Raw genomic sequence first — 26078 nt, 5'->3', positions numbered from 1 at the left:
TAGATTAAAAGTAAAGGATGAAGGATTATATATTATGCTAACATGAATCAGAAGAAAGCTAGTATAGAAACTAATTTCAGAAAAAGTTGATTTCAGGGGTTCTTGGGTGGCTCAGTCAGTTATCTGCCTTCAGCTCAGGTCATGATCCCAAGGTTCTAGGATTGAGCCCTGCATCAGGCTCCCTGCTCAGTGGGGAGTCTGCTTCTCCCTCTACCTCTGCCTTTTCCCCTGCTGTGATCTCTCCCTCTCTTGCAAATAAAATCTTTAAAAAAAGGGAAAAAAGAAAAAGCTGACTTCATAGCAAGGAAAAAGATCAAGGATAAAAAGGAGCATTACATAATGGCTTAAAAGATCAATGTTTTAAAAAGACACAAGAATCATTAATGTATATCTAACAACAGAATGTCAAAATATGTGAAGCAGAAAGTGCTAGAACTACAAGAAAAAACATTTAAAACAATAGAATCAACTATTATTTTGGAGACTTCAATACCCTTATCAGTAATTGACAGATCCAGCAGGCAAAAAATCTAATTGCCATTTATAGAATACTGCATCCAACAAGAGCAGAATACACATTGTTCTTGAGGTTACATGGAACATTTACCAAGACAGATCATTCTGATAAGCCATAAAACACGCCTTAATAAATTTAGACAAAAGAAATGATACAATGTATGCTCTCAGATCACAATGGAATTAAACTGGAAATTGATAACAGAAAGATAGCTGAAAAACCCAAAATTAGAAATTAAACAACACACTTCTAAATAATATATCAAATCAAAGAAATCTCAAAAGAAATTTAAAATATATTGAACAAAATGAAAATACAGCATATTGAAATATATGTGACATACTAAAAACAATGCTTCTTGAAAAATTTATAACATTAAATGCATAATTATAAAAGATCTAAAATCAATAATCGGAGATTCAATCTTAGAAAACTAGAGAACTAAGAACTATATAAGTCTAAAGCATAAGAAAAGAAATAATAAAAGAGCAGAAATCAATGAAATTAAAAACAAGAAATCAACATTTGGGAAATTAAAGGAAATCAACAAAACCAAAAGCTCATCTTTGAAAAGACCAACAGAGTTGGTCTTGGTTAGGCTTTAGCCAGGCTAACCAAGAAAAAAGAAAACACAAGTCACTAATATCATAATGAAAGAAGAGTCATCACTACAGATTCATAGACATCAAAAGGATAATAAAAAAATACATGAACAATTCTACGCCTACAGATTTGAGAACCTAAATGAAATGCACTGATTTCTTAAAAGATACTTTTATATCTATCAAAACTCATCCAGGGAAAAATAACTACTCTGAATAGGCCTGTATCTATCAAATAAGTTGAATATAATTAATAACATTCATAAACAGAAATAATAACTTTCCAGAATTGCTCACTGATGATGTCTATAAAACATTTGAGAAAAGAATTATACCAATTTTCTACAGTCAATTCCAGGAAATATAAGCAGAGGGAATTTTTTTTTTTTTACTTTTTATATATTTTTTAAAGATTTTGTTTATTTGAGAGAGACAGCACAAGCACAGAGGAAGGGGGAGAGAGAGAGAGAGGGAGAAGCAGACTCCCTGCCAAGCAGGGAGCTTGATGCAGGGCTCATCCCAGGACCCTGAGATCATTACCCAAGCTGAAGGCAGGCACCTAACCAACTGAGCTACCCACATGCCCCAGAGGGAATATTTCTTTTTTTTAAGATTTTATTTATTTATTCATGAGAGACACAGAGAGAGGCAGAGACACACGCAGAGGGAGAAGCAGGCTCCATGCAGGGAGCCGACATGGGACTCGATCCCGGGTCTCCAGGATCCCACCCTGGGCCGAAGGTGGCACTAAACCGCTGAGCCACCAGGGCTGCCTAGAATATTTCATTATTCATCAAATGAAGTCAGCATTCCCTCAATACAAGAACTAAAGGCATTATGAAAAAGGAAAACTACAAATCAATACCTCTTATGAACATAGATACAAAACCCTTAAATTATTAGCAAATCAAGTACAACGTCTAAAAATAATTATACATCTTAATCAAGTAAGATTTATTCCAAGTAGCAAGACTGGTCTAACATTTGAAAATCATTTGCCAGGATACATCACAGCAACAAGCTAGGAAAAAAACAAACAAAAAGAAAAAAAAAAAAGAAAAAAAAAGCATGATCTTATCAACAGATACAGAAAAAGCATTTAACAATAGCCAAAATTCAGTTATGATAAAAAAAACCTCTCAGAAATTAGAAATAGAGAGGAAGCTCCTAAACTTGATTTTAAAAGCATCTACAAGGGATCCCTGGGTGGCTCAGTGGTTTAGCGCCTGCCTTCAGCTCACAGCGTGATCCTGGAGTCCCCGGATCAGGCTCCCTGAATGGAGCCTGCTTCTCCCTCTGCCTGTGTCTCTGCCTCTGTGTGTCTCTCATGAATAAATAAAGAAAATCTTTAAAATAAATAAATTAATTAATTAATTAATTAATAATTAATTAAAGCCATCTACAAAACACCTACAACTAACACCCCCCTCTTTTTTTAAGGATTTATTATCTCTTTTAGAGAGAAAGCATTCACATGAGAAAGCAACTGGGGGAGATGGGGAGGGGCAGAAGGAAGAGAGAGAATCTCAAGAAGACTTCCCATTGAGTGCAGAGCCCAACATAGGGCTTGATTTCATAACCCTGACACCTCAATCTGAGCTGAAACGAAGAGTCAGACACTTAAACAACTGTACCCCCCAACACCCCTAATATCATTCTTTTTTTTTTTTTTTTAAGATTTGTTTGAGAGGAGGAGAAGCAGAGTGAGAGGGAGAATCTCATATAGACTCCCCACTGATCATGGGGCCCAACAGAGGGCTCAATCTCATGACCCTGAGATTATGACCTGAGCCAAAATCAAGAGATGGACATTTAACTGAGTGACACAGGCTTCCCCTACCCCAAACATCATTATTAATTGAGAAATCAGATCCTTTCTCTCTAAGATCAGAAACAAAGCAAAGATCATCACTCCTATTCAACATTGTACTAGAACTCTTAGCTACTCTCTTTGTACTCAGATTATATAAATTGTTATGCAGAACATACTAAAAAACAGAGAACTGACCAAAAAACAAACAACAGATAAAAAGCCTCCAGGTGGGATGCCTGGGTGGCTCAGCAGTTGAGCGGCTGCCTTAGGCTCAGAGCATGATCCCAGGAACCAGAATTGAGTCCCACATCCTGCTCCCTGCATGGAGCCTGCTTCTCCCTCTGCCTATGTCTCTGCCTCTGTGTGTGTGTGTGTGTGTCTCTCATGAATAAATAAATAAATAAAATCTTAAAAAAAAAAACCACCTCTGGAATAAGCAAATATAGCAAGGTTGCAGGATACAAGATAATTATACAAAAGCTACTTGCTCCAATATTCCAGCAATGAACAACTGGAATTTTAAATTAAAAATACAATGCCACTTACATTAGCACCAGAAAGAAAGATTAAGAGGGAGGGAGGAGAACAGGATGAGTTAGGTATAAACCGAACAAAACATGCACAAGATACATATCAGTAAAAAGCAAAACTCTAATAAAAGAAATCAAAGAAGACCTAAATAAATGGATAGTTCATATTCATAGAACAAAAGTGTATTTGTTATTGTTGTTGTTGTTTTAGAGAGAGAGAACACAAGCAGAGGTGGAGAGGAGGGGCAGAAGGAGAGGGAGAGAGAGAGAGAGAGAGAGAATCCCAAACAGGCTCCATGCCCCACGCAGAGCCCAACATGGGACTTGACCCCACAACCCTGAGATCATGACCTAAGCCAAAATCAAGAGTCAGACATAACTGACTGAGCCACCTAGGCACCCCCATGGACCAGAAGATTTAATATTATTAGGATGTCAAGTCTTCCAATCTAATCTAGAGATCTGACACATTCTCAATCAAAATCCCAGTAAGTTACACCAAAAAAACAAATATTCCAATTTAAAAATGAGTAGAGGAACTAAACAGCCATTTTTCCAGAGAACACATACAGATAGCCAACAGACACATTAAAGGATGCTCAACATCACTAATCATTAGGGAAATGTAAACCAAAACCACAGTGAGACATCACCTTACACTTGTCAGAATGTCTAGTATAAAAAAGACAAAAAAATAAGAAGTGTTGGTCAAGATGTGGAGATAAAGGAGCCCTCATGCACTGTGGAGAAAAAGGAGCCCTCATGTACTGTGGCTGAAAATGTAAATCTGTTTAGCCATTGTAAAAAACAGTATAGGGTTAAAAAATTAGAAATACCACACAATCCAGTAATTCCACTACTGGTTATTTATCCAAAGAAAACAAAACGACTAATTTGAAAAGATATATGCACCCCTATGCTTATTGCAGCATTATTTATTATAGCTGAGATATGAAAACAACCCAAGTGTCCACTAACAGATGAATGGATAAAAAAGATATTGTACACACATTTACATACACATAGGCACAGGAATATTATTCAGCCATTAAAAAGAATGAGATCTCGCCATCCATTTGCAACAACATGGATAGCCCTAGTATGGTATCATGCAAAGCGAAATAGGTAAGATACCATATGATTTCACTTATATGTGGAATCTAAAAAACAAAACATACACATACAAGCAGAAACAAACCCATAAATACAGAGAACAAACTACGTGTTGGCAGAGGAGAGGGTGAGAGGGATGGCAAAATGAAGGGGAGTGGCATAGGCTTCCAGTTCTGGAATGAGTAAGTCACAGGGATGAATACAAGGAATAGAGTCAATGGTATATAGCATTATAATAGCAATGTATGGTGACAGATGGTAACTACTTGTGGTGAGTTTAGTCTAAGGCATAGAGTTGTCAAATCACTATGTTGTCCTAAAACTAATACTTCAATTGAAAAATAAAGTCCCAGCAAGCTATTTTGTGAATATCAAAAAAATTGGTTCTAAAGTTTATATGGAGAGGCAAAAGATCCAGAAATAACCAGCACAGTATTAAAGGAGTGACCTTACCAACTTAAAGACTTACCATAGTACAGTTACAGTAATCAAGACAAGGTGTTATTTGTATATGAATAGACAAATAGATCACAGGCACATGGAACAAAACAGAGAACCCAGAAACAGATCCACACAAATATCTTCAAGTGTTCTTTAACAAAAGAGCAAAACTGATTTAATGGAGAAAGGATAGTCTTTTCAACAAATGGTGTTAGAAAACTGGACATCCATATGCAAAAACATGCATCTAGACACAGACCTTACACCATGCCCCAAAATTAACTCAAAATAGATCACAACTCTAGAAGTGTAAATTCACAAAACACAAATGGATAAAACTTCTAGAAGATTGCATATGAAAAACTCTAGGCCTTATAGGGCATGGTGTTGAGTTTTACATACAATACCAAAGGCATTGTCCATGAAAGAAAAATTTAAGTTGGACTCCATTAAAATAAAATAAAAAAAATTCTGCTCTATGAAAGACACTATTAAAAGAACGAGAGAAAAAGTTTGCAAAGTACATATCTGATAAAGGGCTTGTATCCAAATTATACAAAGAATTCTTTAAACAATAAGTAAACATCTAATTTAAAAGTAGGGGGGAAATTAAATAAATAAAATAAAAATGGGCAAATGATCTGAACAGGAACTTCACCAAATAAGATATACAGACCCCAAATAAGCATATAAAAAGATGATCAGCATCATATGTCATCAAGGAATTGCAAATTAAAACAATAAGAAACTAGCAAATAGGAATACCTGGGTGGCTCAGTGGTTGGGTGCCTGCCTTCAGCTCAGGTTGTGATACCAGGATCGAGTCCCTCATCAGGCTCCCTGTGAGGAGCCTGTTTCTCCCTCTGCCTATGTCTCTGCCTCTCTCTCTCTCAGTCTGTGTCTCTCATGAATAAATAAATAAATCTTAAAAAAAAAAAAGAGGAAACTACCAAATACCTAGTAAAATGGGTAAGAATCCCAAACACTGACAATACTAAATGCTGACAAAGATGTGGTGCAACAGGAGCTCTCATACTGCTGATAGGAATGTAAAATGGTACAATGACTTTAGAAGACAATTAGTAGTTTCTTACAAAGCTAACTATAGTCTTACCATATGATTTAGCAATTATGCTCCATAATACTTATTCAAATAAGTTAAAAACTATGTCTACTCCAAAAAAGCACACATGAAGATTTATAGTAGATTCACTTATAATTGCCAAAACTTAGAAGCCACCAAGATGTACTTCAGTAGGTGAATGGATAAATAAACTGGTGGGCGGCCCCGGTGGCGCAGTGGTTTAGCGCCGCCTGCAGCCCAGGGTGTGATTCTGGAGACCCAGGATCGAGTCCCACATCAGGCTCCTTGCATGGAGCCTGCTTCTCCCTCTGCCTGTGTCTCTGCCTCTCTCTCTCTCTCTCTCTCTCTCTCTCTCTGTGTGTGTGTGTGTGTGTGTGTCTCATGAATAAATAAATAAAATCTTTAAAAAATAAAATAAAATAAACTGGTACATCCAGACAACAGAATATTATTCAGCACTATAAACAAATAAGCTATCAAGCTACAAAAAAAAAAAAAAAATAGAGGTCATTAAATGCATATTACTAAGTAAAAGAAGCCAGTCTGAAAGGCTACATACTGCATAATTCCAACTATATGACATTTGGGAAAAGGCAAAACTATAGACAATAGAACAATCAGTGGTTGCCAGGGCATGGGGGAGGGAAAAGGGATCAATAAGTGGAGCACCAGGGGTGTGTACTATGATATGCAGTAGAAGACACAGATACTATACATCTGTCAAATCCCACAGAACTATACAACACAAAACCTGAATGCTAATATAATCTATGGGTTTTAGTTAATACTGCTCTAGAAAATAAAGTCTATTAATTAAAAATATATAATGATCCTTAGAGCAAAGACAGTGTTTTATTTGCCATTGTAAATCCAGTCTCAGCAGAGTCCCCTGGCATGAAGAAGTGTGTCAGTATCAGATACATTAAAGGTAGGATGCATAAAGGCAATTCAAGCCCTGAAAACACAGACGCACACACATCTGGTGGTGGGAGAGACGGAGGTACAGTTCAAAAAGCCTTTACAAAAGGGGTGATATTCAAAGGATGGGCATAAATTACAAGAGACCTTTCCAGGGTAGTTCCAGGTGGGGGAATACACAAAGAGAGAAGGATCTGAACAAAAGCATAGAAACAGGGAGAGGCTGTGTATTTGGATAATAGCAAAAGGGTAAATTCTGGGGAGTTTTTTGTTTGGATTTCCTTCTAAGGCAGAATAAAAGTTACTTTAGATACTAAAATTAAAGAGTGGGCAGCCTGGGTAGCTCAGCAGTTTAGTGCCGCCTCCAGCCCAGGGCGTGATTCTGGAGACCTGGGATCGAGTCCCACATCGGGCTCCCTGCATGGAGCCTGCTTCTCCCTCTGCCTGTGTCTCTGCCTGTCTCTCTCTCTGTGTTTCTCATGAATAAATAAATAAAATATTTTAAAAATAAATAAATAATAAATTAAATTAAAGAGCTATACTGAAAATACAAAATTGATAAAAGAATATAAAAAAAGAGAAATCTCACTAAAGTGGAGTCCATAGGCTAGCAGAGGGAACCTGTACCACACAATGTCAATTACAGGAAGAACTCTCCATTACAGACCCCAACAGAAGAATAGTCAACAAAAAAAGAATAAATAATTATAAGCCCCAAAGGGGAAAGATGCACATTGCATCTCCTACAGGAAACCAACTATAGCAATTCAGCCAATGAGAAACCATCATCACCCGAACTCCTGCTTTTCTCTTCCTTTCCTTTGTTTATTAGACTTGTCTATAGTTTGACCATAGCTTGCATGTCCCGAATTACAATTCTGTTATTCTTAAGTAAAATCATTTTTGCTGTAACATAACTGACAGTTTTACTTTTAAAGATTTTTACTTATTTATTTGAGAGAAAGAGAGCACACGCAGAGGGAGAGAAAGAGAATCTCAAGCAGACTCCCCACTGAGTGCAGAGCCTGATGTGGAGCCTTATCTCACAACCCGGCAACCATGACCTGAGCTGAAATCAGGAGACAGATGCTCAACCGACTGAACCACCCAGGCACCCTGCCTGTTTTACTCTTTAAGATTAACAACACTTTATGAAATGTATTCTTAAATTGTAGTTTTTATTTTTATATATTTGCAACTCTGTTTGAACATGTATGTTATTTGTTTTCACTAGTTTTTTCTTTCTTTTTCTTTTTTAATTCAAGCTTTGCAATGGCTTTCAGCCAGAAGATATTAAGGCTCTGATCTGAAATACAGAGATTTGAAATTTGAGGACAATGTTGATCACATTAGCATGTCTCTATCCCTTAACAAACAACTGTCTCTAGTACAAGAAAAACCAGGAAAATCTATGTACAAATTAAACGAAATCTAGATCAACATTAGGAAATTTACTTCAGATGGTTAGTGAAGAATGTCATGTTTTCCTCTGAAGAAACACACACCATTGCTACATATAATACACGTACTCAAATTTTTTGACACCCATTATAAGACATGAATATGACATGAAAATAGCAATCTTTATCAAGAATCATTAATACCATACCCTACAAAAATTTTAACACCAAAATCCAAGAAAGCTAGAAAATTTCATTCTAAGTATTGAGTTCACTGGGATGCCTAGGTGGCTCGGTTGAGCATCTGCCTTCGGCTCAGGTCGTGATCCCAGGGTCCTGGGATCAAGTTCTACATTGGGCTCCCCGCAGGGAGGGAACCTGCTTCTCCCTCTGTCTCTGTCTTTCTGTGTCTGTCATAAATAAATAAACAAATAAACAAACAAATAAATAAATAAAATGTTTTTTAAAAAAAGTATTGAGTTCACATTTTGACTAATATTCTTGCCATCTTTCAAGGAAAATAAAAAAGCATGAAAAAAGTGAACACGGCAATCTAAGTATAGCTTCTCATAAATAAAACAAGTATTTGGAGAAACAAACCGCATGGCCAAAGTAAACTATGCGATTAAATATCACTAAGAAACAAAATGTCAAACATAGTATGGACAATTCCTTGGATCTCTAACCAGGAAAATAAGTCTCAATCTTCCACTCAAGTTAGGGATAGTCCTCTACAGTCTCCTGCAAGTTCACACTCATCAATCAATATTAAAGAAGAAAAATTTCAGAATGGAGATTTTTATGTTGAATCTCAATTTAGTAACAGATCACACAACTATCATCAGAACCACAAAGTATAGCAGTGTAATGTGAGGCACTGAGCTCCCAGGACAAGTGTAAATAAAGAGCAGAGCCCAACAGTAGTGCCTCGCCCAGCTGGTGATTTACAAGGCTGTCAGGTATTAGTGCCCCTGCACTTCAGCCCCTCAGGATCTCTTCTGAAAGTTAGTACTCCATATTTCACTTTTATGTTGATCAACAATGTATAACCACAAAGTAAAACAATGTGGAGTCACTTTTCACCAATCATGTTCATGAAGGTAAAGAAAAAATAATGCTGCACTTGGAGAGAGTTTGGGATGTAGGCACTCATGTACTCCTTCGTGGGATATAAATTGGTATAATCTGTCATCTGAAAGTAGATTTGGCTGTATTCAAAAAGTAAAGGGGACATAAAAATGTCCACATTGTGTGTATGCTCCACTTCCGATAACATATTGTAAGCCCAACATAGGTCAGAAGTAGAGGATTATTGATCTCTCCATCTTTAAGGCAATGAAAAAGGGCCGACTGTGGCCACAGCCCCCTAGTGCCACCTGCATCAGGGAGCAGCCTGGTCCTTTGACCCCAGCGTGTCGTCATTAAAAAAAAGAGGTTCAGAACAGCATAATTGATATCTCTATATTGAACATGTATTACCTGCTCAGTAAAAACAATACTACATATGATACCTTTAAACACAGGTATGATACCTTTTTACTTATTATAAAAAGAACTTACTATGAACCAAGTACTGACCTTTACAATTCAGCGCTAGCAACAACCCTACAGTGTGTTAATAGTATTTATTAGTATTTATTAGCATTTTCCAGATAAGAAAATTAATATATAAATCAACCAGCTCTAGAGATGAGTATTCAGATTTGTCTGTGCATTGCAAATGTTTTTAAATTTTCTATTTACCTAATGCATCAACATCCCCACCAACAGGCCATGAAGACCTGTCCCAGACAACCAGACACGAGTTCCCTTTCCTGTCTATCCTTGACTGTGAACTAGTGATATTCAAATGCACCAGTGAAATCCCCTCCTGTCTCTGGCTTGTGTACTCCACCCTGATCTGTTGAAGCTCCTGTCATACATGCCACAGCACGTTTTGCTCTGCCCCAGAGGCCCATGGAGGTAATATATCTTTCATTTTCATGGGCCTCTCTGTGGTATTACTCCATACCCATCCTCAACAGATCATCAAAAAAAAAAAAAAAAAAATTTTTAAGTAACATAATTATTCCATACAACACAATCTGACCTTCATTATCACTCTACAGAAAATATGAGCAATGAACAGTTTGAAAGAAAGTCACCAAGGGATTGAGATTAATATCAAATGAGTGGGATTTACACAACTCTTTGCTTTGGAGGCGAGGAGTTGGGCTTGGTATTTACTTGACTGCATCTCTGATTTTCAGGAATGAACAACATTTGTTCTCATAATTTAAAACACAGTTAAAGAATTTAAACTTTAACTGAAAGCAAAGCAAGAATTAAAAATGAAAGGACCCAATGAGGCAAGGACTCTACTTACCTCGAAATAAAAAGGATGAAGCTAGGACTATCTCAATTTAGGGCATGAAAAGAAAATAAGCATTCTTAATCCTACCATCTAAAAACATGATTATGATATCAACATCCAAACAAAAAATTCTATATAGCTCCAGCTCAGGCCCAAATATAATTTCTAAACAGTAGGCCTGTGCAAAGAAACCACAAATCTTAATTAGCACTAAGAAAACTTCCACAAGCACAGATACCAACCATTTTAGAGAACTGAGTTCTGTGACTGTGAATAAACACTCCTAAGATCAAATGTACAATAAACGATAGTATAAAAATGCATGCAAATAAAAGATGTCCAAGAGAACAAGGGTTTCTGCTTTTCCTTTAACCTAAATTTTTCTTTCCTTGATTTTGTTTTTGCTTTTTGGATTTTTTTAATTATATAGTATATGCTCATTTTAACATATTGAGTGAACAGAAAATTTAATAAATCCCCCTTCCCTCAAAATCCCATCTCCAAGGTAACCAAATCAATCAACAACCTCTGCTCAAATATTATGACTGTCCTTTCCCTCTTTGTTTTCAAAATTGGATCATGCCACACTCTTAATAAATAATGCACATCCTTCCAGTTTACTATGTGTAGCTCTTATTGTTAAATTACCTTAATGATATTCCATATAATAGAGAAACCATAATACATTCAACCAGTCAGTCCCATTAAGTTTTAAATTTTGTTTCCAGTGTTGTTGCTTTACAGACATTGCTGTAATAAGTATCCTTGTAAATATGTCCTTACATACTTTTTTGTTGTTCTTGTTTTGCTTTTGAGGTTTTAACTTCTATAGCAGAAGTTCCTAAAACTGGGTTGCTAGAGCAAAGGGTAAGAATGTTTTTATTTTATTTGAATAGATAAATAGTGTACCTAAGTTCTCCTCCTCCTCCCACCAAAAAAGTTGTACAATTGACACTCGAATCAGCACTAGTTAGAAGAGTCATATCCTCAACACTGTAAAGAGGATTTTCTTTTGGCCAATCTAGTAGATAAAATGCTATCAAATAGAAAGTAGTCCTTCTAATCTCTTAAGACTTGTGAATTTAACATCTTTTTACATGTTTATTGGCCAGTAGCTTTTCCTACTTTTTTTTTTTTTTTGTAGAGAAGGTGACAGAGAAGCATTGAGAATTTTTTTTTTACTTTTGCTGTTTCTTATTGCTCAAAAAAACTTCATGTTTTTATTTAGCTTTCTGAATCTGTGCTTGTGCCTTCAACATTTTCACAACAATTTTCTGCTCAATAAAAAAAGCACACTTGACCCTGTCACGAACACACTTAGCACATCTGGAACCATCATAGGCCTGTTGATGTGTTTTCTCGTTTTAGACAATCTCATGAGGACTTTAGGTCTTCCAGCACGAACTCCTCAAAGTTGGCCTGGGCATATGCCACATGCAGATTTTGGTGTTTTCCCAACCTTCTTGGTATAAAGGTAAATGATTCTATTACCAGGGGTTTGAGACAGCCTATTTTTGTTAAGAGGATATATTGTCGGACAGCCTACAATGGTATGTCAAATGCTGGACCATTCTGAATGTCTATGGACACAGTCCCCAGAAGCCAGAGAGAGAGAATCAGACGTGGGGCTTGATCTCATGACCCTGAGATCATGACCTGAGCCAAAATCAGGGATTTCAGCTGCTACCTATCATAGCAAGAAAGATAGATTACCTTTATCTTATCATCAATTGACTATCAATAATATCTAGTTTTAAAAATCACTTTTTAAAAAAGGGTGAACATATGTGGGCCAGAACTGAGACTATTTGTACCTCATTACATGACAAAGGGAGAAAGGTCTCATTAATGACTCAGATTTCTAACTTAAGCAATGATCACAAACAGATAAAAGGCTTCTTCAGGAATCTGTGTACATTAGGTATTTACTCATCCCTCCAGAGTCTTCATCAATTTCTAGGCAAACCTACAGCTTGGAATTAGCACACCGGGAGGTTCTGCAAAATAACATGTACTAGTCTTCACTGAAAGCCTTACCACAGTCTGGATTTTAGAACATGGAAACTCTTTAAGCAGGTAGAAATCCTAACAATTAAGAGGACACTGTAGAAGCTAAGTGATTTGGCCAACCACATACACATTGAATAAGAGACTAAACCCAAATTTCCCAATTTAGAGAACAATTCATTACACAACACCTGGAGAATTTCAGGCTAAGTACCATATTTTGAGGGACTCAATGGAGACTTAAGTAGATATTCACACCAATCAAAGCCATGCCATTTCATAGTCAGTAAACAGCTCTGCAATCTAACCAGACTTTGCAAAATGCAGCACAGAGCTCCAGAATTTTAATTATCATGTATGTACCTGTTCCGCTGGACCAACAAACAAAAATAGCAGTTTCCTGGAATTAATTAAAATTGCCGAAAATGTTTTAATGTTTTAATTGAATTTTAATCAAAAAATTGCCAAAAACTCAGAGACACTAAAAATCTCAACTTCTTAAGAAACCAACTTTAAAGTAGCAAGTCATCACTGCAATATTACTGGCTATCAGTTATCGCATTTACCAAGATGCTAGGTTTGTTCAGTGGAATGCTATCATAATGAAAAGCAGCACACAGAAAAAAACACACCAATATGATCATAGGGCACAAAGCAATTTGAATTAAATAAATTACCTAATCATACAATTTGATCCTTACAACTCTGCGGTGGACAAAGTAAGCATTATCATTAACCCCATTTTGTAGATGAGGAAACTGAATTGCAAGAGAGCTCAAAATTACATTTGTGAATCTCATTTTGACATATCCTAACACTGAGCTTGCTTCCCTTCTATTAGCTAGCAATGCCTCCCTCTTCTTACTATTTTATTTATGTTGTTGAGAGAGACAAAACAGCATTAAAATCAATTCTTGGTTGTCAACATTTTATGGTACTGCAGACGAAACTCTTACACAAAAACCAGGCCTTCCTCTGCATATCACCGGTAAACCTGAAACTCTTGTCTGCACACCATTCACAAGCAGGGGGACACTAGGAGCAGCAAGGATGTCATCCATTTCTCTCCAGCTTCTACACCTATCATTAAAATAATTGGGTGTCCTTCCTGTCTTAGCAGAGTTTGCCTACTGAATACCAGCAACGCCCTCAGCATAGTGACAGATGAACACTTTGAAAGGCTGATAATTTTGAGTCGAATGTTTAACCATTATGACTTTTTTAAACAGGACAGTTGCTAGAAAATTGTACAACATGTGCAAAACATAATTATAATCATTTTACATAACTACCTTTCAGAAGCATCACAAATAGTGAATAGAAAAGCAAGGTAAACTAAAAAGCAACCCATTCAAAATGATGATCAAAGTGGAGGTCAACATGATGCATAGCCAAAAGCCTCAGGCAGGCTCTAGAAGATAGAAAAAGTAAAGGATTCTCCTCTGGAGACTCCAGAAGGAACGAAATCCTCCCAACCCATTTTGGGCTTCTGGACTCCAGAACTACAATATAATAAATCTGCTCTGTTTTAAGCCACCCTACCCCCACCAGAAAAGAGACTATCATACTTCAAATTTAACTCGAACAACAAATATAACAATAGGAGATATATCTGTCAAGAAAATCACATTTCAACCCTTTAAAAATAATATACATGCAATCTTTTGAATCCATGAAGAATGATAAGGACAGTTTATCATTTTAGAATTAAACATTTAGTATATGATATTCTAATTCTGTTAAAAACTGTACCATATTACACATCGGTCTCTATTATCTAAAATACAAAATTTAAAAGGAACTTATTTTTTAAATCCTACCAAGACTAGCACATTACAAATCTTTATTACAAAAAAAAAAAAAAAAGAAGTTGCTCTCTGTGAGAAATTTTACTTGAAACTTCAGAAATCAATCCAAATTTTATTTCATTTGGAATATCTGTCCCACACAGTGTAATGATAGCAGGGTCTCTCTGGTTAAGCCTAGTGGTGACAGAGATCACATAAAAGATATTCAAACTATATCAACATCCTGTTTTCTTTCGTTTTTAACTTCACCATTCAGCAGGTTGAGTGAGCCAAACGTAATGGTTCATGGCACATTATCATTATTCTCTTTACCTATTGATTGATTCCTTTTTATCTCCACAGCCTACCCACCCCCAACATAAGCTTGGTCCCACAGGCAGTCATTCTAATGTGCTTAATGAGTACTTTATGTAAGTGTTCTTACAAGATGTGTACTGTGCTATGCTTATGAATTTTTAATTCATATAAACAATATACCTTTCACTCTTACATTTTTCACCAAGCACTCTATTCTTAAGATCCATTCATGTTGCTTTTTGTTTATCTAATCTGTTGCTTCTAATGGCTGCAGACAACCCCATGCTGTGCACTCACAGCTTTCCCTCACCCTCTCCCAAGGGTGGTCACCAAGTTACCTCTCATTCCCCCTCCCTACCACTAACACAGCAGTGAAAAACCTGGGACACATTCTCTTGGGGACCTACGGAAACACATTCCAGTGTCCACCTGTAGGAATGAAATGCTGGGCATAAGTAGCTAATTTGTTCAAGTAATGCCAGATGCTTTCCAGAACAGCTGCCCCAGTCTCAGCTCCCACCAGCAATACACAAGGCTTCTGATTTATTGCCCCCTTCTCTCATTTGCTTTGCCACTCAGGAACAAGTCCACCTCAGAACGTTGTCTTTCTTTTCCCTAAAATGAGACTATTTACTCCCAACTGCCGGATATGGTTGCTGAGATACAAATTTTTTTTTAAAAGATTTTATTTATTTATTAATGAGAGACACGGAGAGAGAGAGAGGCAGAGACACAGGCAGAGGGAGAAGCAGACTCCCTGCAAGAAGACCAACATGGGACCCGATCTCGGGTCTCCAGGATCAGGCCCTGGGCCGAAGGCAGCACTAAACTGCTGAGACACCCAGGCTGCTTGCTGAGATACAAATTTGAAGAAATAAAATGAAAATCCTTTAAAAAATATAAACAGCTATTTATGGATGTCAGCAATTATTATTGTGATTTTTGTTCATGACAATTTCTAATCATCCTGCTCCCCACCCCCAATCCTGTCCTGCCAAATAGGAAGTGGTAATAAGTGAATAAACTTGAAGGTTGGAAAATGAAACTTTGTCTTAGATACCTAAACATTGAGGGAGACTAAAACAGCATACGTAAAATGCTTTTTCTTCTTTATTAACTCATCTATGTATCCATTTAACCAAACATTTTATTCAGGACTATGTATCTAGCACCCACTAGTACTAAAATACAAAAATTTATATAGCAAATATGCACATCATACATGAGCAAATTTTCCATCTATGCCTTGAATTCTGTAATGTTATTCCTAGATGTGAATACTTCAAAGATGGTAGCTGCTGATATCACAGAATAACACTGCCTATTTATTGAGCACCTACTATATCAATATGTCATGGATATTTCCTCAACCACTGACAACAATCCTGAAAGATGAATGTTACTCTAGTTCCTCATATAAGGAAACAGAGTTAAGTGATTTGCCCAATAGAGCATTAAATGAAAGAGCCAGAAAAGCTCAGCACTTTACTCAAAGTGGACTTTTACTCTTTCCACTCCACCTCATTTCCTCTTAAAAGATGTGTCCACGGGGCAGCCCAGGTGGCTCAGCGGTTTAGTGCCCCCTTCGGCCCAGGGCGTGATCCTGGGGACCTGGGATCAAGTCCCACATCAGGCTCCCTGCATGGAGCCTGCTTCTCCCTCTGCCTCTGTCTGTGCCTCTTTCTCTCTCTGTGTTTCTCATGAATAAGTAAGTAAAAATCTTAAAAAAAAAAAAAAAAAAAAAAGATGTGTCCAAATATATCCTTAGTAGAGGGCAGACTACTGAAGCAGTTTTAAAGATATGAACAAAATACCACAGAAATCACAAAAATGCAGACACAGTTCAACTATAAACACTGCCATTTGTTTAATATTCATTACAGACTAAGTGCTTTGTGGGCATTACTTACAATCCTTGTAAAAAAAAAAAAAAAACTGTAAAGGAAGTATCTTCATCTCTCGTCAAGGTATAGAAATTGAGATTTGGCTTACCAAGGTCATGCAATTGCTAACTAGTAAAACTAAAACTAAAACACAGGTTTTCCTTAACTCCACAAGCATGGTTTTTTACCATAAGTGAGCACTAGTTGGAAGGTAATAGAAATATTCTAAAAATTAGATTGCGGCAATGATTTTCTGACTCTGTAAACATGCTAAAATTTATTGAATTGTATATATTAGGTGGGTGAACTTTATGTATATAAATTATATCTCAACAGTTATTAAATTTATAGTTTTATCTTTATAACTATACTTTCTTTCACAACCTTGTAAAGTTTTACTTACCATCAATTTTTTTTTCTCAATATGCACCTAGTTAAAATCATATTTTCAAAAATTCTCATTTTAAGCACCTGTCAAAGGAAAAATTTCTCCCTGGACTTTCCCCTTCCTCCCATTCGGATCTGAGATCATTCATTCTTTAGGATATGAAGAAAGACATGGGTGGTTTCTTGTACAATTATATACACCTTCAATTATACACTACCTTCCCAATATACTACCTACCTTATATATTACCTTCAATTATACACTACTCTACAGTCCTACTCCCAGGTATTCAACATCATTCACACATACACAAAAGGGGGGGAGAATATATGTCAACAAAGAGACATATACAAAAATGTTTATAGCAGCTTTATCCACAGTAACCAAAGCTAAAAACAATTCAAATATCTGATGAATGGATGAACAATCTGTAGTACATTCCATACAATGAAATAATACTCAGTAATAACAAGGAATAATCTTCTAATACAGATAACAGCATGGATATCAAAGACCATTCTACAAAGGGAAAGAAACCAAGTACAAAAGAAAACAAAATGAATCCATGGTGAAAGAAATCTGGAAAGTACTTGCCTGGAGGATTGGAGGGAGTTTAATTGGGAAGGGACACAAGTGAACATAGGATGATAAATATTTTGTCATGATAGGGTATAATAATTGCACACTTAGTTGTACACTTAAATATGGTGAATTTTATATATCAAATTATAAATTGTAAATGTCAAATTATAAATTATATCTCAGTAAATGTACCTAATAAGCATGCATGCATACCAACACATATATAAGGGGAAGAAAAATCTAGTAGGCTTGATTTCCAAAGAAACAAAGTGTTAAAAACCTTGTTTCACCATTTTAACATCTAATAATCCAGTTACAGGCCTCAGTTCTCTCGCTTCCAATTCAGATATCTAAGGATCTACTTGATATTTACTTTGTTATCAGTGGAAAACAGAGAGCTAATCAATCATTCTGTTACAAGAGCCCTTTCTTTACTTAAAAATTCATTTAAATAACTAGCTAAACTATGACATCCCAGAAAATAAAAACTAGTTATATATCCATGTATCTGCATGTATGCCTGATACCTGATAAGTGCCAAATATATTACGGACAAATCATTTAATCAACTCAAAAAATTCAGTGAATTTCACTGTATGTAAGTGGTGTGCTGCAACTAGCTGATACTAGCTTGTATAAGAGCCACTTTGGGATGCCTGGCTGGCTCAGCAGTAGAGCTTCTGCCTTTGGCTCAGGGAGTGATCCTGGGGTCCTGGGATCCAGTCCCACGTGGGGCTCCCTGCAGGGAGCCTGCTTCTCCCGCTGCCAGTGTCTCTGCCTTTGTGTGTCTCTCATGAATAAATAAATAAAATATTAAAAAAAGACCAACTTCTGCACATGTCTTCCCAACTCCATGTTCAACTCCCACTGGCAGCTTGAAATCAGTCATTGATGTAAGTACTCTGTGATATCGTAATTTGTAAGAAATATATATATTTGATCTTTGACCCTGTTTCTGGCATGAAGATCCTAAAACCCTTAGAATTTCCTAAGTGATGAGAGGAATAAAGGTGTCTTGTTATGTTAATGAGATGACTTTTTGAAAGCTCCTAAGGATGGGGACTGGCTGCCTGTGGAGTCAACTATGGGATTAGAGGGTTGGAACTTTCCATCCTACTCCCCTGATTTCCAGAGAGGGGAAAAGTACTGGAAGTGGAATCAATCACCATTGACCATTGACTTAATCAACCATGCCTGTGGAATGAGGCCTCCATTCAAACCCAAAAGGAGAAAGCTTCCAGATTGTTGAATAATAGAGATGCAGTAAGAGTGGCATTCAGAGAGAGAGACAGCATGGAAGTTCTGAGCCCTCTCCCCATACCTTGCCCTATGCATCTCTTACATCTGGCTATTCCTGAGTTTTATCTTTATATATTAAACCAGTAATCTAGTAAGTAAAATGTTTCTCTTAATTCTGAGAGCTACTCTAGCAAATTAACTGCACCAAAAGAGAGGGTTTTGGGACCCTCCAATTTTTAGCCAGTTTGTCAGAAGCACAAGTGATTACCTGGGCTTGCAATGGGCATGTAAAGTGGTAGGGCAGTATGTGATTGAGCCTTTAACCTGTGAGATCTGATGCTATCTCTGGGTAGACAATGTCAGAACTTAGTTGAATGGTAGGACATCCTGCTGCTATCAGAGCACTGCTTATTCTATAGGGGAACCATTGGAACTGGAGATCAGAATTCTTCTATTTACTTCACAGAAATGGGCAAATGCTATAAATCAGGGCTTTTTTTTTAAGAGGCAGTTTACCAGCATACCATTAATCACATCTCAAATTTAAAAAAGAAGAAGGAGAAGAAGAGGGAGGAGAAGCAGAAGCAGAAGAAGAAGGAGAAGAAGGTGAAGAAGGAGAAGAAGGAGAAGAAGGAGGAGGAGGAGAAGAAGAAGAAGAAGAAGAAGAAGAAGAAGAAGAAGCAGCAGCAGCAGCAGCAGCAGCAGCAGCAAGCCTAAAGGCCCCACAGAGTCCAAGCAGTTATCCCAACTGCTCTCTACCTACCATGTGAAGTATCCTTCTTCTTTTATACTCCATTCAAACTCCTTGTCTTTGGTGAGTGCTCAGTTACCAACCCAAACTCACTGAGATGTCCTCTTGCTATTTCCACCCTGGAACTACTAAATGTATTATACTCTAAGATGTCGTCAGTTACAAAAAGCACAATTTCTATAAAATCAGATTTTCAGAGAAAAATAAATCATTTAAATTAAACAATATAAAATAAACTCAAAAGCTTCTAACATTTGGAAAATTATCTTAATATCAGGAATGCCAAAATATGAGGGGGAAATGCTTCTGAAAAACAAGAGACTATATCACTTTATTATTAATTATCTATAGCTTTCTCTAAGCACTTAATTTTTAAAATCATAGACTAATTGAGCGAGAATGAACCTTACAATTTATTCCAACTCTCTCTTTCAAGAGAAACTCCAACTTTCTCTTACCAAGCCCAAGAGATGTTAAGATTTTGAGGTTACAGCATAGTATGGGGATTAGAATGGGGACTTCATTCTTGGCCTCCTGATTTTATCATCATTGCCTTCTCACTGCTCAAGCAGACAGGAGTTCCAATCCAGCTGCAGCCCTTACCAAATTACAACCTGCCTAGCCTTTCTATGAAAGCTCAGTTTCTTTGTGTATAAAATAGGGTGTAGTAATAATAATACCTACCCTGTGGTTTGTTTTGAAGTAGACAATATCCTCCATGAAAAGCACAAGAGATCATGGCTGCTACTACTAAAGATGTGTACATCTTCTCTATCCAATTGGATAATGAAATTTTTTTAAGTAGGCTCCTCCCTTAACATGGAGTCCAACTCTGGATTGAGCTCACAATCCTGAGATCAAGACCTGAGCTGAGATCAAGAGTCAGATACTTAACCAACTGAGCCACCCAGCCACTGCAGATTATGAACTTTTTATTTATTTGCAGCATTGTCTATAGAGGTCAAAAAACTGGAAGCAAGATAAGTGTTTATTAATCTGGAAAACAGTAAATAAATTATGGTCAATCCACACTGTGAATATTAAGCAGCCATTAACAAGAATAAATTAGAGCACTTTTCCAGACAGTTCTCTATGCCTTTTCACACATTTCTATTCTGTGTCATTTTTCAGTGCAGAAACAAGGAAGTATAAACTCTCCATTCCTGATACCCCTCTCCTAAAACTCTTAGGTTCCTTCGTCTACATTTTCCCATCTTTATCATATACTATAGCCCAAACTAAATTGAGGCACACGATTAAATGAAAATCTAGGCATGGAAAAATATCTGTTACTGGCTCTGTGTGATCCTTGTACTATGCAAACTCTGAGTAACTTGGATTATGAACTTATTGAGAGTGAAAGCCAAGACGTGCAAAAGAATAACTTTCACTTGATAGGAACTCAAACGTATTGTTCAAATGGTTAAAGCTGCCCCTAAATCTGAATGCCAGATCCTTTTTATCATTTATTTGATCATTTATTCAACAAACATTAGTTGAAGGCCTACTGTGTGTCAAGCCCTGTATTTGACTCTAAAGAGCAGAGCTGCAGTCACAGAGCTCTTTGCCAGGTTCCATATAAAGTGTCATGACATGAACAAAAGGGAAAAACAGTAGCCCCACACTTGTATGGCAGACTCTTGGCATCAAGCCTTAACATTACCCAGAAGAGCTGCATAAAGCAGAAATGCAATTCCATGCTAGAAGAACAAAATAGCTACTAATGAACACGGTGTTATCTTTAAAACACTTTGGGAAACCGCCTTTCCAATTTGGCAACATACAGTTCTTTATTCCAGGGCAACTCTGAATATTCATCAGAAAACAAAATTAATGTTAGGGCCAATTTTCTAATATTTTCCTTTCCTTAATAGTTTCTGGAAATGGCAGTAACTAAGCATCATCTGATGAAACATCAAATAATTTCTCTTACAGTTTAAAGCTCTAAGTCCAAACACTAGTTCACTTAATCTGTTTACTAATACACAGTATAAAGTACTAAAGATAGTTTATTCCAAAAAATTACTACCATCTATTCAGATCTGAAAACATGCAACTTTCCTGTGACTGCTTTCTTCCTGGCCAACATAAGATATTTGCTATTTAATCCATACAGGACCTTCCCAAGAAAGGAAATTCAGGAATTAATTTCCATAGAATTGATTCTACTTGGGTGCCATTTCACTCCGGTGAAACAGGAACCTCACTGGTTCCTGGAAAAATCATTGTCCTTTTGAATATAAACCCATTTGTTCATTTTCAAACATACTGAAACAAGTGTCTAGCAGTACTTAAACTATGACTATAGATTTTGAAGATGTTACCATATCCATTTAGGGTCCAGTCAGAAAAAAGATACTCAGAGACTGCACGTAACTTTGACAGAACTTTCAAGCTATAACTAATCACAGTTGGGCTTCTAGTACTCAAAAAACACATTTAATAGATAAAAATAATAATAAGTAAAAACTCTATATTAAAAATAAATATCTTTAAATGTCTAATAGAAAGTAGATAATATCAAATTAACCTTAAAAATTATATCATGGATAGAAATAAAAATTCAAGCCGTTTTCACAAATTTAGGTTGTTGACTCAGGATGAAAATGAAAAACAGAAATTAAATGTCCCTATTCCAGATACTTTTATTGTTCCAGCATTAATCCAATATCAATCCAGCATTCACATTGGGAGATCCAAGAGTAGAGTTTCGTTATCAACGGCCCAGTCAATACATACCGGGACAGGTTACTTCAGATCTGATTAGATTATTAGTAACCTTGATCTCAGAAGGGTAGCCTTTACTAAGTTTGGAGGTATTGTGGCAAGGCTAAACATTTCATTTCTTTTTTTTCAGAGATTTTATTTATTTATTCATGAGAGATACAGAGAGAGGCAGAGACACAGGCAGAGAGAAGCAGGCTCCTCACAGGGAGCCTGTTGCAGGACTCGATCCTGGGACCAATATCATGCCCTGAGCCAAAGGCAGGCAGGTGCTCAACCGCTGAGCCACCCAGGTGTCCCAAGGCTAAACATTTCAATTAAAAAGTGTTAACTCATAAATGTTCTTACATAAAAGTGTCAGGTAGCTCACTGGTCTCATCAATTTCAAATATTTAGTTTATTCAAAAGTGTAAAAATGCCACTTATATGGGCTAGAATTTCACAGGATCTCCCATTGGGATTATACTGATCTAGAGTTTCAGTAACATAGTCTACAAAAATATACAAACATAAGTTACTTATTGGAAATCAAGCTAAGAACAACCACTGAGAGTCCAGAACAATTATATTCTTTTCAATTACCAAAATACTATTCTAGAATTAGGCAGGCTCACTTGTTTCATAAACACTGTAAAAGGGAGGAAAAATTTGAAATACTGAATAAAGGAAAACCACAGTCCTAATGTAACCACTGCCACAAAAAAGCAAACAAATTCAGAATCCACAGTGTTTCCTTGGATTCCAAAACATACCACTGGTCTTTATATTGTCTGAAGGACATTGAGCCACATTCTCTGCTGTGGAACCTAACACATCGCTGCGCAGGTTACGAAACAGATATTTATTTATGCTTTAACAGAAAAAATTCTGAGAACCATCATAAACGGTTCATCATAAATAAACATTTATTTAACTACAGTCCAGATTCCCAGCTCACTTATTCATCCTCCACTGATTTGAGAACTTAGAGGAAATCAGCCCTGGAGATATTAGTAGCTGGGGAGAAGATACTCAGTAGATTCCTTCAGTTTTTGTTTCAGAGTGGTGATTTTAATTTTACATACACTTTCAATAGTGAAAATCTGCTTCCGTAAAGATGTACCTGATTGAGCCCAGGTCAGCAGATTATAAGGAAGCCAGAACTGCTAAGGCAGCAATCCATGTCTACTCAGACTGTCCCCCTCTAGTTTTCCTGCTGTAGCCTTACCAGAGGTGGTCCACCCTCTTGGAATAAGGCCGGGTTATAACCCTAGCGTGACTCCCAACCGTCCTTTTAATAGAAAGTGGTCTCTTCCTAAATCAGACAAGCCACACTCATTCTCAACAAGCAAAATCAAAAGGCAGAATCAAGGTAGCCATAAAAACCACCAATTAACTTTGCCAAGAGGTAAGAGTTCTCTTTTGAAGACTTCTCTTGGACTCCCTGAGGATTCTGACAACCAAAGAAAGACATGATAAGGGCTAGATTTGTATGTTTCCAGCGCAATCCTACGTAATTTGAAATTTAAGTAAACTATTGCGTTCAAGGCTACTCGAACATACCTCATTTTTTTATAGGTAGTATTTCTTATTTTTCAAGAATAGATCATTCACACATGTTGTTTTTTTTTTTTTTAAAGGTCCCAAAAGGTACATGAAAGCAAGTCTCCCTTTCACCCGTCCACCCCCACCCCCACCCCCGCAGGTGCCTCCCAAAGAACTACTGTGTCTTGAGGCCCTTCCCGTCGACCTTCTATGAACGTACAAACATACGCAAGTATTTTAAACCAATTATCCCCTATTATACACTCAGTGGCAGCTGCAAAATTGCTGCTGAACGCCTCTGGGCGTGAAGGTGGCAATCAGCTCGGGCGTGCGGGGTGGAAGGGAAGGAGATTCATCTTGAAGCTGTGGTTTCGCACACGCGCGCCCCGTTTTCACTTGGCGGCGGGCTCTCCGGGGGGGGGGGGGACCCAGCACAAGCCACCCCAGGTGCCGCCTGTGTCTGTCCTGGCCTGCCCTGCACCCACGTCCCAATCTTTACGCAGATTTTGTATTCTTCCTGGAACAAGTGAAGTACCTCGACTCACCTCTAAAAAAAAAAAAAAAGCCTGAATCTGAAGGTAACTTTCAGCGCCAGGTGACCTCGTCCCCGCCAACCTGCATCCTGCTTCCGCCGCGTCCCGGGAAGGGTGCAGCGGGCACGGCGCTGGGCGGGGATGGAAGCCCCGAGAGGCGACGGCGCCCCGAGCCCTGCCCCGCGCCTTCCTACACACGAACGTTTCCGCGCAGAAGCCCCAAGTCCTCGGGCGCCCCTCGCTCCTCCCGCGGATGCTCGAGCGGCTCCCGCCCCAGCCCCGGGCCGCAACCCCAGCCCCGCGCGGCCGGACCCCCACGACCCGCAGAGATCGGGCCCCCCCGCTCGCCCTCCCGGTGCCGCCGGCGCCCCGCGGCCCCCGCCCTGCAGCCGCCGGGGAGCCACAGGTAGGGGGGCGGGGCGGCGCTCACCTGCGCACGAGGGGCGCCCTGGGCGCCGGCGGGAGACCCGGTGGCGGAGGAGGCCATGTTGCTGAGCCGCCGCCGCTCCTTCCAGGAACTCCGGTCTCCCCTCCCCGCCCGCTCCTCCTGCCCCCAAATGTGGGACTTCTGGGGGAAAAGTTCGGCTGCGGCTCAGCCTGGCCCGGCGCGGCCCCGCGGCGCCCGCCCCGCGGCTGTCTCCTCCCCCTGCTGGGGCGGCCGCGGCCGCCAGGTGCCCGCCCGGGCCGGGGCGCGGGGGAGGGGGGGTCCGGCCAGGTGGGGAGGCGCGGCGGGCGCGGGAGGGCGGCCTCACCTGGGCGGCAGGGGCGTGGGGGGAGGGGGGGTCCGGCCAGGTGGGGAGGCGCGGCCCGGCGGGCGCAGGAGGGCGGCCTCACCTGGGCGGCAGGGGCGCGGGGGCCGGGGGGCTCGGGCCAGGTGGGGAGGCCCGGCGGGCGCGGGAGGACCGCCTCACCTGGGCAGCAGGGGCGCGGGGCCGGGGGGGGGGGGGGGCGGACTCGGGCCAGGTGGGGAGGCCCGGCGGGCGCGGGAGGACCGCCTCACCTGGGCAGCAGGGGCGCGGGGGCGGGGGTGTGCCCGGGCCAGGTGAGGAGGCCCGGCGAGCGTGCCCAGGCGGGCGCGGGAGGGAGGCCTCACCTGGGCAGCAGGGGCGCGGGGGCAGCCCTGGGGAGAGACCGAGGGCGAGTCCCGGGTCCCGCGGGCGTCCGAACACAGTGCCCGTAGTCGCCTCCATCATGAGAACAAAATAAGAATATTCTCCGTTTGTTTGGCTAATTGAACTATTCAAGTTCAAGTGAATAAAGTCATCGAGCACTATGGCTTTGGCCTTTGTGCTAGTACGAACCCACGGCTTACAACCCCACCGAAGCAGTGTCTGCCAGGCGGAGAGCCTCACAACGCGGTCCCTAGCCTCCCTCCCTCCCCACCGAGGTCCCAGCAGCCCGCACACCGCCTCGGCTACTTGTCCAATTAAGAAACAAAACCCCAGGGCCGTCCGGGATGTGAGGCAGGCGCTGAGCGTGATCTAGCAGGGAAATAGGGGACAGGACCTCTGAGCGTCCTTGTTCCTAGGAGCTTAAAGAGCAAGGCTTGCGGAGCTCCTGTCCTGGACCGG

General features: G+C 39.2%; 1 protein-coding gene and 1 pseudogene across 1 annotated transcript in view; both read right to left on the bottom strand.

Moving 5' to 3' along the window:
- The window catches only part of ANK3 (ankyrin 3), a 657384-nt gene extending 632287 nt beyond the window's left edge, over positions 1-25097 (bottom strand). Inside the window, exon 1 of the mRNA XM_041749118.1 lies at positions 24938-25097. Coding sequence (XP_041605052.1) covers positions 24938-24994 — 57 coding nt within the window. The 5' untranslated portion in view covers positions 24995-25097. The remainder of the gene's footprint in view (positions 1-24937) is intronic.
- LOC121487424 lies at positions 11750-13136 on the bottom strand (annotated as a pseudogene).
- Positions 25098-26078: the final 981 nt, after the last annotated feature.

This window comes from Vulpes lagopus, chromosome 3 (assembly GCF_018345385.1).
Source record: "Vulpes lagopus strain Blue_001 chromosome 3, ASM1834538v1, whole genome shotgun sequence".
In the NCBI taxonomy this organism is placed as follows: domain Eukaryota; kingdom Metazoa; phylum Chordata; class Mammalia; order Carnivora; family Canidae; genus Vulpes; species Vulpes lagopus.
Note: the sequence above shows the minus strand (reverse complement) of the source record. Positions and strands in the feature narration are given on the sequence as shown.